Source organism: Talpa europaea (genome assembly GCF_964194135.1).
Source record: "Talpa europaea genome assembly, chromosome: 3".
Classification (NCBI taxonomy): domain Eukaryota; kingdom Metazoa; phylum Chordata; class Mammalia; order Eulipotyphla; family Talpidae; genus Talpa; species Talpa europaea.
Window position 1 is genome coordinate 146,393,933 of NC_140069.1, and position 14,438 is coordinate 146,408,370.

General features: G+C 39.7%; 1 protein-coding gene across 1 annotated transcript in view; it reads left to right on the plus strand.

The window, feature by feature from the left end:
* Positions 1-14,438, plus strand: part of CNTNAP2 (contactin associated protein 2) — a gene marked incomplete at both ends in the record, with an annotated part of 1,573,870 nt that overhangs the window by 766,341 nt on the left and 793,091 nt on the right. The window contains 4 exons of the mRNA XM_084230860.1: positions 5,104-5,307; positions 8,951-9,135; positions 11,378-11,521; positions 14,062-14,326. Coding sequence (XP_084086986.1) covers positions 5,104-5,307; positions 8,951-9,135; positions 11,378-11,521; positions 14,062-14,326 — 798 coding nt within the window. The remainder of the gene's footprint in view (positions 1-5,103; positions 5,308-8,950; positions 9,136-11,377; positions 11,522-14,061; positions 14,327-14,438) is intronic.

Consider the following 14,438-nt stretch of genomic DNA (forward strand, 5'->3'; position numbering starts at 1 on the left):
AATCTCACGGGGATGCTCTGGGACAATGGCCAGGCCTGTTTCACTTCAGGAAAAATTTTCTAGTAGATGAGCTTTATCTAGAGCTCATAGGATGTTGAAAGTTAAACTAATTTTTGTAATTGCTGTTCTCAGGAGAAAGGAAGCATAGCAGGAGGAAGGGCACAGGAGAAGGAAGGGTTCAGGTTGCCATCATTAGCATCTAAAGAGAGAGATGGCTGCAAAATAGGAGGCCCAGGGAAGGCTGGAGCTCTGTGATAGGGGAGTCCTGCAGGCTGCCCTGAAGTTTTTCTGCAAAAGGGTTAATTTCAGAAAGATCTGTCTAGATCCTTCTTGTGGAGGATAGATCTAAGGGAAATGAGACTGGAGGATGGGACTTATCCAAGGCAATAGATGGTGTAAGATGCAATGGGGCCTGGAGGCAGTGCATGTAAACAGTGAGCAATATATTTGCCATACACAAAAGTACTAAATTTCACAGAACTTGGGACTGACTGGAAGTGGGTACCCAGAGTGGTAGGAATTAAGAACAATCCCTGGTCTGCATCTTAACTAACTAGATAATAAATAGGCACAGGGACATGCACGGTGCAACCAGGAAAAGAGTTAGGTGTTGGATGAGTAAGAAGTGCTGGTGCAAGACCCACGTGCATCAGACTTCCAGGCAGTTGGCTGTCGGAGTTCAAATGTTTTTGAGAAATGGAATCCAACTCCTCTGATGTCATCGTTGCTGTTCTACCATGAGTTATCAAGCACTTGAGTGCAGAGCAACAGATTTTAGAGAGAAATGATGGTGTTTGTTTTATTTGTCCCCAAATAGAAACAACTTTTCAGAATCCATCTCCTCATCATTTGTTAAAGGATTTGGAGAAGGCTCATTTGCTGCCACTATTACTCTAATTAGCTCTTACCGACATTTTAGAATCAACTTTATTTATTTAGTTTTAGAACACAGAAATATGGAAAGAGAAGGCAGTGGGTTGGAAGAAAGACATTAATCAGATTGAAACTGTATGCAGATGAGAGGAGATAAATTTAATGTCTGTTAATTTAATAATAATTGATAATAATGGAGTTAATTTTCCCCCACCACTGTCAACACAAAAAAGTAGTTTGATATGGCCTTTCCTTTTCTTTGAAAATTAGAACCTCATATACACCACTAATTGTGGCACCAAGGGGAATCAGAGTGATTCTTGAAATTTTTCCCAATCTCTGATTGTTAAGGAAAACTAATAAAACAGTAGTGTTTATTGAACTTTAATGCAATTTATTGAGAAATGAGAGACAACATGCAATCATTGCAGAAGTCTTTAGCGAGGACCCACTTTTTCAGTGCTGTTTTAAATACTGGGCTTCGTGATAAGGCTAGAAAAGTTTCTTAAGCATGCTGACTCAGAGGAGGTGACTAGGTTGAAGAATATATAATAGTTTTGCATTTATGTAAAAATTGTGAGACTAAGCCAATGCCATCTTGTAGTATTTTTAAACTTTAATTTCAGAGATATGTTTCAAATTCTCAAAAGTGACTTGAGCATTTAGACCACAGAAATCTGTACTGTAAGTTCCCATACTACCTTGTCAATACAACTTTATCAATAATTTTAATTGAGCAATGTCACTTTAGAAAGTAAGGACTTGTTTATGTCTTCATGACTCTTACAAGAATGTTCATTACAGAAATTTTGGACTTGGGGAAAATTACAAATAACTTAGCTGTACAAAATAGGAACCATTTTTAAAACTGAAGTTCATGTGTACAATGGAATACTATGTGGCTATTAAAAATTTTATTGTAGAAAAATATTTCAAACCAAAAAATACTGGAATGATATAGAAAATGGCAATATTTTGCTCTCTCTATGCTATAATTGTAAATAAATCATTTAATTGATTTATGTTATATGCTATAAATTATTGTTATTCCATATAGCACATAGATAAAAGAATAAAATCTAGAAGGATATGCACTAATCTGCTACTCATCAACATTAGTGTATTTTTGTGTTTAGGATTCACTTACATTTTCTACTTCTGTAATTAAAAATGCCTTTAATAATAATCATTTATTAGACATATAGTAAAAATATAGCAAAGGTATTTTTTAAAAAAATATTTAAATCTTTAGGTGGTAAACACTTCTACAAGTTAACCATTCTGAAAGTACAGACTAAGTAACAATGAAATTAAAGAAAAAAGTCTTTCTACCATGATGATTTGATGAATTGGGCACATTACCAACTCTCTGAGTTATTGTTAGAAACAAATTGTGGAAGCACTGTGATTTTGCACTCTCTCTTTGACTAGCCATTATTGTTGTTGAGATTGCTTAAACAGCTCAACCATACATATTTAATCACTGCATAGAAAACTTAATTCTAGGGAGTGATATGCAATCAGGGTAATGGGGGGGGGGGAAGGTGGCTTGTCCCAAAATAAGCACAGCATATTATTAAATGTCAAATAAAATTTTAATGTACTTTAGTGGAAAATGGTACTAAACTCTGATGAATTTTACAATATCCCAAAATCTCTTGAAAATATATGGCATGGTATGTGTTACTCTATGCGTTGTGTATCAGAGATTACTTCTAGGAATTTTGTAATTTTGAAGCCAACTCTGAGCTCACATCCCTGTGCTGCTGATATTTGCAAGCATTTAACCCATGTACACAAGAATCACTTGGATTTCTGGATGTGAGTGATCTGGCTTGCAGAGGATTTTACCAGTATCTCAACTGACCCCTGGCCACAGTGCATTTGTAAGATGAGACTTGGTCTGGAGAATAGTATTCCATATGTTTTGTTAATATCCTACAATTATGTGAAGAAACAAATCATTCTGATCCTTTCTGATCTTTTCTATTGCCCTACAAGTAAAACAGAAAGGCATCAACATTTGCATAAGCCACTATTCTGTACCTGGAATTGAATGTAGATTTTGATTTAGGAGAAAATAAAGGAGCAGTGAATTCTTTCTTCTATCTAAGTTCAGTGGGCATTTACTTCCTGAGAGATGAATGGGAAATATTTTATGTCAATTAATATATATTGAAGGTGTATAAAACAGTGATGTGTCTATTACTCACCTGTCACTGATGTAAAATTGACTGCAAAATTACTTTCTAGAGTTCAGAATTTACTCTTTCCTCTGACTTTTCATTTATTCACTTTTCAAGACAAAAAGTAATTTCTACCAACTGCTGGATTATAAATTCAACCTGGGATCTGATCATCAGCCTACTCTTTCTTGTATCTCTCATCACAGATGACAAAGATATTGCAGTTGGAATTCAGCTGTGACAGTATAGATGATTAAGCTAAAGTCTAATTGGCTTTGCAGTGTTAACAGAAGCCAAAATTTAATGGCTGTTTTTTTCCCTATAGTAAAATAAACCCTGTGATTCATAGTCTCAGAGAACAGAATTCTGTTGATTAAGAAAGCCTTTTTATGAGCAGTAAAGAATTGGCTACACGGATGAAAAGTTCAAGTCCAAATTTCTGTTTTTCTTTCAGAAAATTTTAGGATGTAATGATTCTGTAAATGAACATTTAAAAACATAATTATTCAAGATAATAAAAATAGTTTTAAAACTTTGACAAGCCATTGATGATTTGAAGGGAAAAACTAGCTATACTTTTAAGTACTGTTTGAAATAGATGAATTCCTAGCAGTGACTTCATAGCACCTGGATGGCAGACAGCCCTAGGAGTGCAGCTCTGCCAGAAGCTGTGAGGGGTGCTCACTCTTATCACTTAGGACCCCAAGTGTCCTTGTGAGATTGAAGCAGACAGATGCCAGATAACTAGGCCATGTGCTGAGAAAATGATCCCCTGACAATTTGTGTCTCCCTGTCTTTAGCAAGACCTTACCCCTAACTGAGAGATCGGCTTCTTCCTGGCTTATAATTCTAAACTAATTAAAACTTCCAGGTTGAGTAGGTTTTCTATGATTTAAACTGAAAACTCAAGAAATGGTGAAAACATTTTTAGTGGTAAAGATCTAAATGTGGTAACTAAGCTTCTGTTGGTACTTAAAGCTTGATCTGAATCATCATCACTGGCCTTTGAGCCATCCTGGGGATGAGAAATTCACTCATCAACAGTGCATAAATGAGATCATCTCATTGTCCATATCTGATGTGGATGAATAGCAGGGATGAAACTAATCAGCTCCACACCTGTCTTGGGGATGGGAACAGAATGGTTTTTCCTTCTAAAATATTTATATAATTTCACATCTTCAGTGAAGCTCTCTAAATAAAATCAGAACTACTCTAGTTGTAGTAAGATAGATATTTCTGCAACTTGAATGTAGGTGAGGATGTCTTTACTTAGTTTTGTTAATTCTCCATCCCAAAACTACGGTGCAAATACGGGATTTGAGACAGATGTGAGGATCAGGAGAAGATTGTTAGAAACTTCTGAAAGTGTGATTAGCTATGAACTTTGAGTACTAACAAAACTTACTAAAATGTAGTAGCCTATAAAAGCCTTTAGGAAAATAAGCATAGTGTCAAACTGTGCTTTGCAAGTGTGTCATTCTTGTGTCAAAGCAAATTTGTGAGTAAGATGTAGATTTAAAAATCATGAAGAATTAGCCTCATTTAAGAAGGAAAACATTAAAATCTCATAATACCCCTGTGATTAAAATATTTTTTACTTTTTTAAACACCAGCCTCCCAAGTTAAAATTTGAAGCAGATAAATCAATAGAATTTATGTCCTTAGTATTAAAATTGAAGCGGGATTTTATTTTGATAGATATTTCTATGATCATCCTTTACACATCATCTGCATAAAAATCTACTTCAGGGCCTCCCCTGGTGGCGCAGTGGTTGAGCTCTGGATTGCGAGGCTGCCCACAGCCTCTGCAGTGCCAGTTCGATCCCCAGCCACCAGCGAGGGTCCCACAAAAAAAAATCTACTTCAGGGTACACACTAAGCCAAAACAAGAAGTAGAACAACAATACAGGTTTCTAGATTTTTCAGGAAAAATACTTCTTTCTTATTTATTCTGTGCAGATACCCATTGGAAGGAATTAAACTTCATGCTGGATGGCAACACACGATAAGTAACTAAAATGTTATTTATTTCTTCTTTTAGGGGCTGATGTTATCAGCTTTGATGGCCATGTTGTCTTGCCATATAGATTCAGAAACAAGAAGATGAAAACACTGAAAGATGTCATCGCCTTGAAATTTAAAACCTCTGAAAGTGAAGGGGTCATCCTGCATGGAGAAGGACAGCAAGGGGATTATATCACTTTGGAGCTGAAGAAAGCCCAGCTGGTCTTCAGCTTAAACTTAGGTGGGTGGTGGCTTTTGGTATCTCTCTTCCCCTTTATTAATATTCCTGTTAATAATTGTGAATGACTACTTAATCTATAAAATGCAAACTGTAAAAATAGTCCCCATTATGTTGTCAATTCACTTTTACTCCATAGTAGTTGGTATGTATTGATATCTGATTCATTCAAAAAATAGTATTAAACATCTGCACTATGCAAGTTATTCTACCAGTATCTGCAATATGGTTGTGAGCAAATAAAAGTCTTTGAGTTCATGAAGTTTATGACCTAGTGGAGGAGTCAGCCAGCATATTATCTATCTATTATTATTTTAAAACAGTCAAATTAAAGGAAATGACTTCAAGCACATAGTACTAAATCAGTTGAATAGGTTATTATGATAAAAGGTTCTGTGGCGCTAAGAGTGGCCAGCATTAGCATAAATAGTCAGGAAAGACCTCTCTGAGGTATGAGTGATGGGAAAAATTAGTCATGAAAATATAGGAAGAGCTTTAGGAGAGGAAGGTCTGGCTTAAGACAAAAACTGGAAATTCTAAGGAGCATGGAGGAAGTCATATGGATGAGCCTAGTAAGAGGGATAGACGATGAAATCCAATACTTTGGGGATTAGATTATCCAGATTCTGTGGGATTATAGAGGGCAGGGCAATGAGTTTAGATATTATATTAAACATGAGTGACTATAGGTGGGCTTTAAACTATATGGCATCTTGCCCTTAGTTTTAGAGGTCAACTGAGACTTCTTAAGTGAAAATGCTTCTGTCAACCTGAGAGTTACAGCCAGACTTCAGTGTGGTACAAGCTGCAGGAGGTGTGACTTCAGTGGAGATGCAGAAAAGTAGGTCTGCTTAGGAGATGATTTTCGAGGCAACTTTAACATGATTTGTAATGGATGGGGTGTAGAGTAGGAAGGAAAGAGAATAAATAAAGGATAATCCCTAGGGTGTGGACTTGAGCTGCAAATGTACATTATTAGTCCCATTTTCAGAAACAGAGAAAGCTCTATTTTCTCTGTAGAGTTTCTTCTATTAGAGGATTATTAGTTTACTCTGAAAGAGAAATTGTCAAATAGTTTGAATGTGGTACAATTTTATTGCTTATTGGGCATTTTTTTTGAGTTGCTCATACGAGGGTGAGAAGAGAAGGTGTACAAATGGAGATGAGGCGAGGACAGAAAGTGGGAGAAAATAAGAAGATGTGGTGTTCTGGAGAGCAGGGAGAGAAGAGAGGGCTGGCAGGATTGCATTCACCTAAATGCCACATCAGATGAAGACAGAAGAGTCAGTATTGACTTTGACAACAAAGGTTTCTGTTGATTTACGCTTGGTGGAATAGAACAGTCTATGGCTTCATTATCATAGGTGAAGAAAAGCAAGAGGCCTGAAAATGAATATTTCAAATAGAATCAACTGGAAATGAAGAATCAGAGAAATGAAATGTTGGCTGGAGAATGAGTTGAACTCAGGGAAGAGTTTCTGTTATATTTTCAGATATTGAAAATGTCTATTTTGGTCCAGTAATAGTAAGGAAATAATAAAAAATGACTATTGGATTTAAGACCAAGGATATACTTTTCCATATTAATAATAATGTGAAGAATCAGAACGAAAGCTAAATGTATGGAAATAAGTTGATATCCATGTAAAATGTGGGTGAATAATTTTAATTATATGAGAAAAACTATCATTTTTAAATGAAAACTGTAGAGTGAATAATATAATGTCAGTATTTGTATATTTATATACATATGTATATATAATCAAATGGATATGGGGAAAAATATGAAAGGAAACAGATTGAACTTTGTAATAGTAGAGATGAGTGATTAATGTTTTAGTTATCAATTATTCACAATGCTCTGTGGTTCTAATAGTGAGCATGTATTCATGTATTACCTTGTGGAAGGTAGAAGAACCAAACATTATTTTTGGTAGGATCTGGAGTAAAAGGTAGAAGGGAGGAAGGGCAGAGAAACCAGAAACCTAAATGTAGGTACTTAGGAAAACTTGCACACACGCACTCTCATAGCAATTGGAGGAAACCTTAGCTTTATTTTTTCAAATCATTTTTTTAAATAAATTGAAACAGAGAAGCCTTTTAAAAACCACTATTCTTTATAAAGGTGTAACTGTTCAGAAACAAGTAAGCAGCCATGTGACCTCCCAAAAAAAGATGCTCAGCACTTCACAGTTTATTCTCTGATGGATCAACTCACCAGCACCTGTGCCAGCCGTGGGCTCACACACACTCACACGTCAGCCCATCCCGTCAGCCGTGACCCAAATGCCAGGCTTCTGGCCTAAGTCCTTGCACTCATTTCTTGCACTGTCATTATCCCTGCTTTTCCTTTCTCCCTCTCCCCACACCTGTGAACACACTATTACAGTCACGCATCAATACTTGATGTCATCACCGAAGGGGAAGAAAATGTGATCTAGGAAAACCGCAGAAAATGTAGCATGTAAGTCTCATTATCACCCTAAATGTGTAAAAAGGAAAGTAATTTAATGCTTCAGTAAATCATGTATTTCTTTTCATTTCTATTTTGCTATTTATTCTAGACCCATATTATGTTTTATAGTGTTTACTTAGTTTTTCCTGACTATAATAACCAGTAATTGATGAGACAAATAGACAATGATATAAAATATTTAAACAGTGTCCAGAGCTGACCTTAGTAGCCATTTTAGATTCTCACAACCTTTTACTCTTACAGTCTTGTTACCATGGAGACCTTCTTTTAAACCTAGACGGTAGCCACATAGATATTTCTGCAGGTATTTATTATATTGTATAAGTTGAGCTAATTTTGCTTGCCATTAGATGCTACATTGTGACTAAGATATACCTGAAAGATAACTTCCTCTGACTTTGGGAATTAGAGACAACTGAAAATCGGCCTTCTGTGCTTGCTTGACCAATAGCAGCTCCACCACCCACAAAAGATTGTTAAAAGGGAGCATTTCACAGCTGTCACTAAGCCCAGGAAGTGTGCTAAGCCCCTCGCAGGTGCTAATTCACTGAATCCACAGCAACCTTGCCACCCAGGTGCTGTCCTTGTCCCTCGCCAGGGTCATGGAAACCCACTCTGACCCAGGCCCCTGGGATCTACAGTTCTCCAGAATCTATGGCAGTGTAAAGGAAAAAAAGGGGGGCCTCCCTGGTGGTGCAAGGGGTTAAGCACCGTACTATGAAGCAATCCAAAGCCTCTGCAGCAAGAGTTCGATCCCCAGCCAGTCAGGGAGCAACCCACCTACGTGGCGCAGCTGACCTCTCCTGTCTCCCCGCTACTCCCCTCAGCAGTGTATTTCAGTCCGTCTGCTTGTTCTGCTCCCCACTCTGTCTCTGGCGAATCCTCCACCCCTCCACCCCCACATCTCTGGCCTGTGCCCCAGCTCTTGTATGCATGAATGAATAAATCTTTAAAAAAAGAAAAGGAAGCAGACTTTTTTCGATCTTAAATAACGTCTGTGTCCTTAGCATGTACAACTTTGTAAGTGTAGTGACAAGCTGGTTTTCCCATGTTGACAGGTGCAGGTTGAGAGGAACGTGAGTCCTCTGCCGCGGCTCTGCTGCAGGTGTGGGCTGTGCACCCCCTTTCAGAGCGGAGGTGTCACTGACTCTTTTTCCTCCCGTGACTCAGGAAGCAACCAGCTGGGCCCCATCTATGGCCACACGTCTGTGATGACCGGGAGCCTGCTGGACGACCACCACTGGCACTCAGTGGTCATCGAGCGCCAGGGCCGGGGCATCAACCTCACCCTGGACCGGAGCCTGCAGCACTTCCGCACCAACGGGGAGTTCGACTACCTGGACTTGGACTATGAGGTACCTGCCCGAGCAGGTGCCATCACCTGGCGCCTGGTCTCCCCTGTGCTGAGCAACTTTCCCTCCCACCTGCCTGCTCTTGCCTTGTGCTCTCCAAAGAAAACATAATACACACTTTAATGTGCCATTTTATTCTTCTCAATTTTTAGTTCTGAGTATTTGAAATTTAAACATTTTGGTGCAGAAGTAACAATTTGAAGAGCAGGGCTGTTAAATCAGTCCAGAATAGATTTAAGTTGTAATCTGTCCCTCGAGTAGGGCTTGTGGGGTGTTGCCGAAGGCAGAGAGGCCTGGAGGAGGGTTGTTCTAAAAAATAACTGTTTATCTATTTTACTTTTTCTTTGTGGTGACTGTGGTCCACTCACTGTTAGTTAGAGATAAGGGATCCCACCTTCCAGGCATGTGGTAAGAAGTGGTGAGCTTATCCTCTTAAAAGAAAATGAATGGGACCTCCCTGGTGGCGTAGGGGTTAGTCTCAGCACTGTCAAGCTACTACCTGCCACTGAGGCTTGAGTTCTGCCCCCGGCCAGGGAGCCGACCCACATGGCACAGCAGACCTCTGCTGTCTCCCCGCTGCTCCCCTCAGCAGTGTATTTCAGTAGATCTGCCTGTTCTGCTCCCCACTCTGTCTCTGGTGGATCCTCTCACTCCAACCCCACCCTGGCCTACACCCCAGCTCTTCTATGCATAAATGAATAAAAATAAATCTGTAAAAAAAAATGAAAGTCCGTAAAGAAAAGGTGCATGTGGAGAAGAAATAAAACATCATTTAAAACTTGCATTGAGTAATTGTTCATAACATGCTGCTATATTGCCTTAAGCACGCAAGAGTGTGTTACTTACTGTCTATCACCTGGGGAAGAAAATTACGGACAGGAAATACAGCGTGTAGTTTGTGTCAGTCACTCTTACCTTTGGTCTTGGTTACGCCCACACAGCACTCAGCTGTTCCCTGACACGTGAAGGCGTGTCTCCAGATACGCTGCTGTTTCAGATGACTGCCTCCTATTCCTGTCGTTGTTACTAATTGCTTTTTTCATCTATCCCCAGTTTTCGCCTGTTCTTCCCCTGTACGAAAACTATGGTCAATGAGTTCACCTAATCAATATGAATAAATTCAATTTTATTTTAAGTGAGGCCTTTTTTTAATATATTCTTATAAGCCATTATTACTGTGCGCTTTCTCCCATAAAACAAATTAAGCAATTAAAAATTCCATCACACTAAAGAACATCATTTTCTAGTGTTCTCCTAAAAAACAAAGATTTTGTCTTGTGTTTCAAATATGAAGTCCTGCCATTTCAGCGACTTGATGTTTCAGATACAGATGTCTTAACTATTGCTTACATTTTCAAAACTTTGTAAAAAACATCAGTAATGATAACATTGAATAATAATTGAAAGATAGAGCATCTGGCTTATATATTTTTATCTCAAAGCTATGATTACTATTAGGATTCATTTACTGGTAATTCCGTATTAGAAGTAGATGTTATTATTGGCTATATATTATATATCATGAAATAATATACATATATGGTATAACTTTGTACTACATGGGATTTATACTATCATAGTGCAATTTGGCCAAAATATAGAAAAATACAGTCTTTTTACAGGTAATAATAGACATAGAATCCCAAGAAGAAGCATTCCTTAGGACTGCAAAGACCTAAAATATTTTAAAACCTGCACTCTCACATAATAGCCCCCAATAAGCCTAATGAATTTTTTAATCTGGTGGTCATTGGGCTGCAATTGACACACATAGGAGAAATACAATATTCCTTGCTTTTGGCTACAATATCATGAGCTTAAAATGTTAGTGCTGGTTATCTCAACATGCTGGGAAGTTTTTACTGATAGTATGTCTTTGAATGATAAATATAGAAATGTATTTTTAATATTAATAAAGGAAGTTTGCTGCATAAAATCTAAAACATTCCCAGGAAAATTTATAAAATGTCTTTTGAGTAGCAAAAATGCAAGAGATTGTTGCAGTTTTCTTGCTTAAGTTATAATTTCATTGTCAGAATTAATGATTCTGTTATGCGCTTTAATAGCAACATCATTTCATATACAACAGGTTTTGGAGGCAGTAAAAAATTACCTGTATACTTTGGTTAAGATAGACAGAATGGCTTTGGCTGTATTGATGTTTTTTTTTTTTCTAATCTATTGTGAAGGTTATTTTTTAAAGCCAAATCCACTGTGAATGTTTACATTTTATTTTTTCCCGAAGATAACCTTTGGAGGCATACCTTTCTCTGGCAAGCCAAGCTCCAGCAGCAGAAAGAATTTCAAAGGCTGCATGGAAAGCATTAACTACAATGGCGTCAACATAACTGATCTTGCAAGAAGGAAGAAACTGGAGCCATCAAATGTGGTAAGTCTCTTTCACCCCCAAAATAATGGTTCATAGAAAAATAAGTGAGTCTTTTTTCTATGAACTATTGAACAACAACAACAAAATCATAGCATTTTCCATCATGCTGGTGTTGGGCTCACTGCGACCCTAGGACAAAACTGTAAATATTTCGGGCCTCCCCAGTGGTGCAGCGGTTGAGCACTGGGTTGCGAAGCTGCCCGCAGCCTTTGTGGCGCCGGTTCGATCCCCGGCTGCTCCCCGGCCACCGGAGGAGGGTCCCACACGGCGCGCAGACCTCTCCTGCCGCCCGCTGCTCCCCTCAGCAGTGTACTTCGGTCCTTCTGCCTGCTCTGCTCCCCGCTCTGGCTCTGGTGAATTCTCTCACCCTCACCTTCTGACTGTACCCAGTGCTTGTATAAATAACTAAATCTTTAAAAAAAAAACTGTAAATATTTCTTAATTGTTTTTCTTCAAAATAGTGAGTTTATACTGAGCTAAAAATCACATTTTGATGAAGTTATGACACAAAACATATTGAATACAGAGAAATATTTCAATATCACAGGCGGCACCACTATGGTATAAATGTTACATGCCTGCTCATCTGAGAAAAATACTGTAAGTGAGATATTATAAACATCCTGGAGATGAGGATACTGAGACTTAACCTGGAAAAACAACTTCCCACAGTGATGGAATGTGAGTGGGGAGCATAGACTCTGGGTTCACAGTCACGAGCCCAAGGTCATGGTCACCTTCCAGGCTGTAGTCTTTCTTACTTAGGGCAGCCCTGATACATGTGTGATTTAAAGTTTAGTAGAAAACAGCAGCAGGGGACTTGTGTTTTCTCAGAAACTGTTGCTTAAGATAAAGAGATACAGAATTCAAATGATCAGTGTACCCTTTCCATTATTTGCAAGTTTCAGGAGCAGTAGTGTTAATTCTACCCAACTCTCCCAGTTGGCGCTGAGATGAGGTGACCCAGACTCCAGAATTTCACCGTGGAGACTCATGCCAAAGGCAGCTTCCACTGCAGACTACATTGTGGTGTAAATGCTGCTTTAACTTGAGCAATAAAGACATTTAGTAGAGCACAAGTTACTTATAGTTGTATTTGCTAAAATAGAATGAACAGGCAGTTCATGTTCAATCAATTTCATTGGGGGAGGCATCCCCCAACATAGCTATTGTGGTCAGTTATAGCACTTTGATTATTATTGGTAAAAGTAAGCGTCCAAAAATAATCATCTCTGAAGGTAGAGTGGAAATTAAATTTGAATATTAATTCAAAGTGACAACCTATCTTGGGCTTAATGGTTGGTGTGCTGAAATGGAAGAAGTGTGCATCTGGGGACAGATGTGAAATGTTCTAAAAGAGAAAATTGATTAGCCAGATGAAACTGTCACCAAACTGTATTCCTTAAAATATTGTGGAGGGATAAAGGATGTTGAAAACAAATATAGATTTTCAAGTCTTTAAAAGGAAGGTAATGAGACACTGGGATGGGAAATTGGCTTTAAAGAGTATAAGGAGAAAGAAGTGGACTTTATTGCAAGCTTTGTTTTCATTTTGTACGTTCATGCCACTTTCTCCGCAGGAATTAATGGCATTGTGATAGATGCATAGTTTGGGGGAATTTTATTTATTTATTTATTTATTTATTTATTTATTTATTTATTTATTTATTTATTTATTTATACAAGCACTGGGTACAGTCAGAAGCACGGGAGGGTGAGAGAATTCACCAGAGCCAGAGCGGGGAGCAGAGCAGGCAGAAGGACCGAAGGACACTGCTGAGGGGAGCAGCGGGCGGCAGGAGAGGTCTGCGCTCCATGTGGGACCCTCCTCTGGTGGCCGGGGAGCAGCCGGGGATCGCACTGGCGCTGCAGAGGCTGCGGGCAGCTTTGAAACCCAGCGCTCAACCGCTGTGCCACCGGGGAGGCCCAGTTTGGGGGAATTTAAATGAGATTTTGAGTTGGACAGCAAAGTAATCTGAAATAATCACAATTATGCTGATGCCAACTAGTTATTATCAATGCATATATATGAGGGAAGGGGTAAAAACCAACAAATATTTGCCCCATAATGTCACTTGAGTCAATAGCAACAATCTGACCCCAGTTCTCACTGAGAGGAGGCGGATGCATTGGTGAGTGCTGGACACAGTTATCCAGAAGAGGGACAGCAGTGGCCGTCCCCCCTCGGCTGATGGACCACCCCTCTGGGGTCAGAGGCATGGCAGCTCCTCACCATTTCAGAGCCCTGAGGTCCACACTCCAGCCCACCAGTTCCATTCCTGCATCCTGTCCAGAGCCAGCCATCCCGTCCGCTGCCCCCCTCCCTCAACTTGCTGGCCCGGGCCACACCCTATTAGGTCCACACCCCAGGGGGCTCCTGTGGAGGTTTCCAGCTGCTGAATCCACATCGTGCTGCTGCCTGTGTGAATCTGGCACAGGCTCAGCTCTGCTTGTGAGGTTTGCAGAACCAGAGCTTTGCTGCCTCACAGGGATACGTCTCGTTCCACGCGTGCCTCACCCCAGGCCCTCCTGTCTCGTAGGGGAATCTGAGCTTCTCATGTGTGGAGCCCTACACGGTGCCCGTCTTCTTCAACGCCACCAGCTACCTGCAGGTGCCCGGACGGCTCGGCCAGGACCTATTTTCCGTCAGTTTCCAGTTCAGGACGTGGAACCCCAATGGTCTCCTGCTTTTCAGCCAGTTGGCGGACAATCTGGGCACCGTGGAGATTGACCTCACCGAAAGCAAAGTGAGTGTCCACATCAACGTCACGCAGACGAAGATGAGCCAAGTGGACATCTCCTCCGGTGAGTGAGATCTGCGCAGTGTTTGCTCCAAACCTGCTGGGGCCATTTCCGCGCTGACCTTGGGCGCGTGTTGTTGGGTTTGCTGGTGCCCCGGGCTCGGGTCTCTACTTGC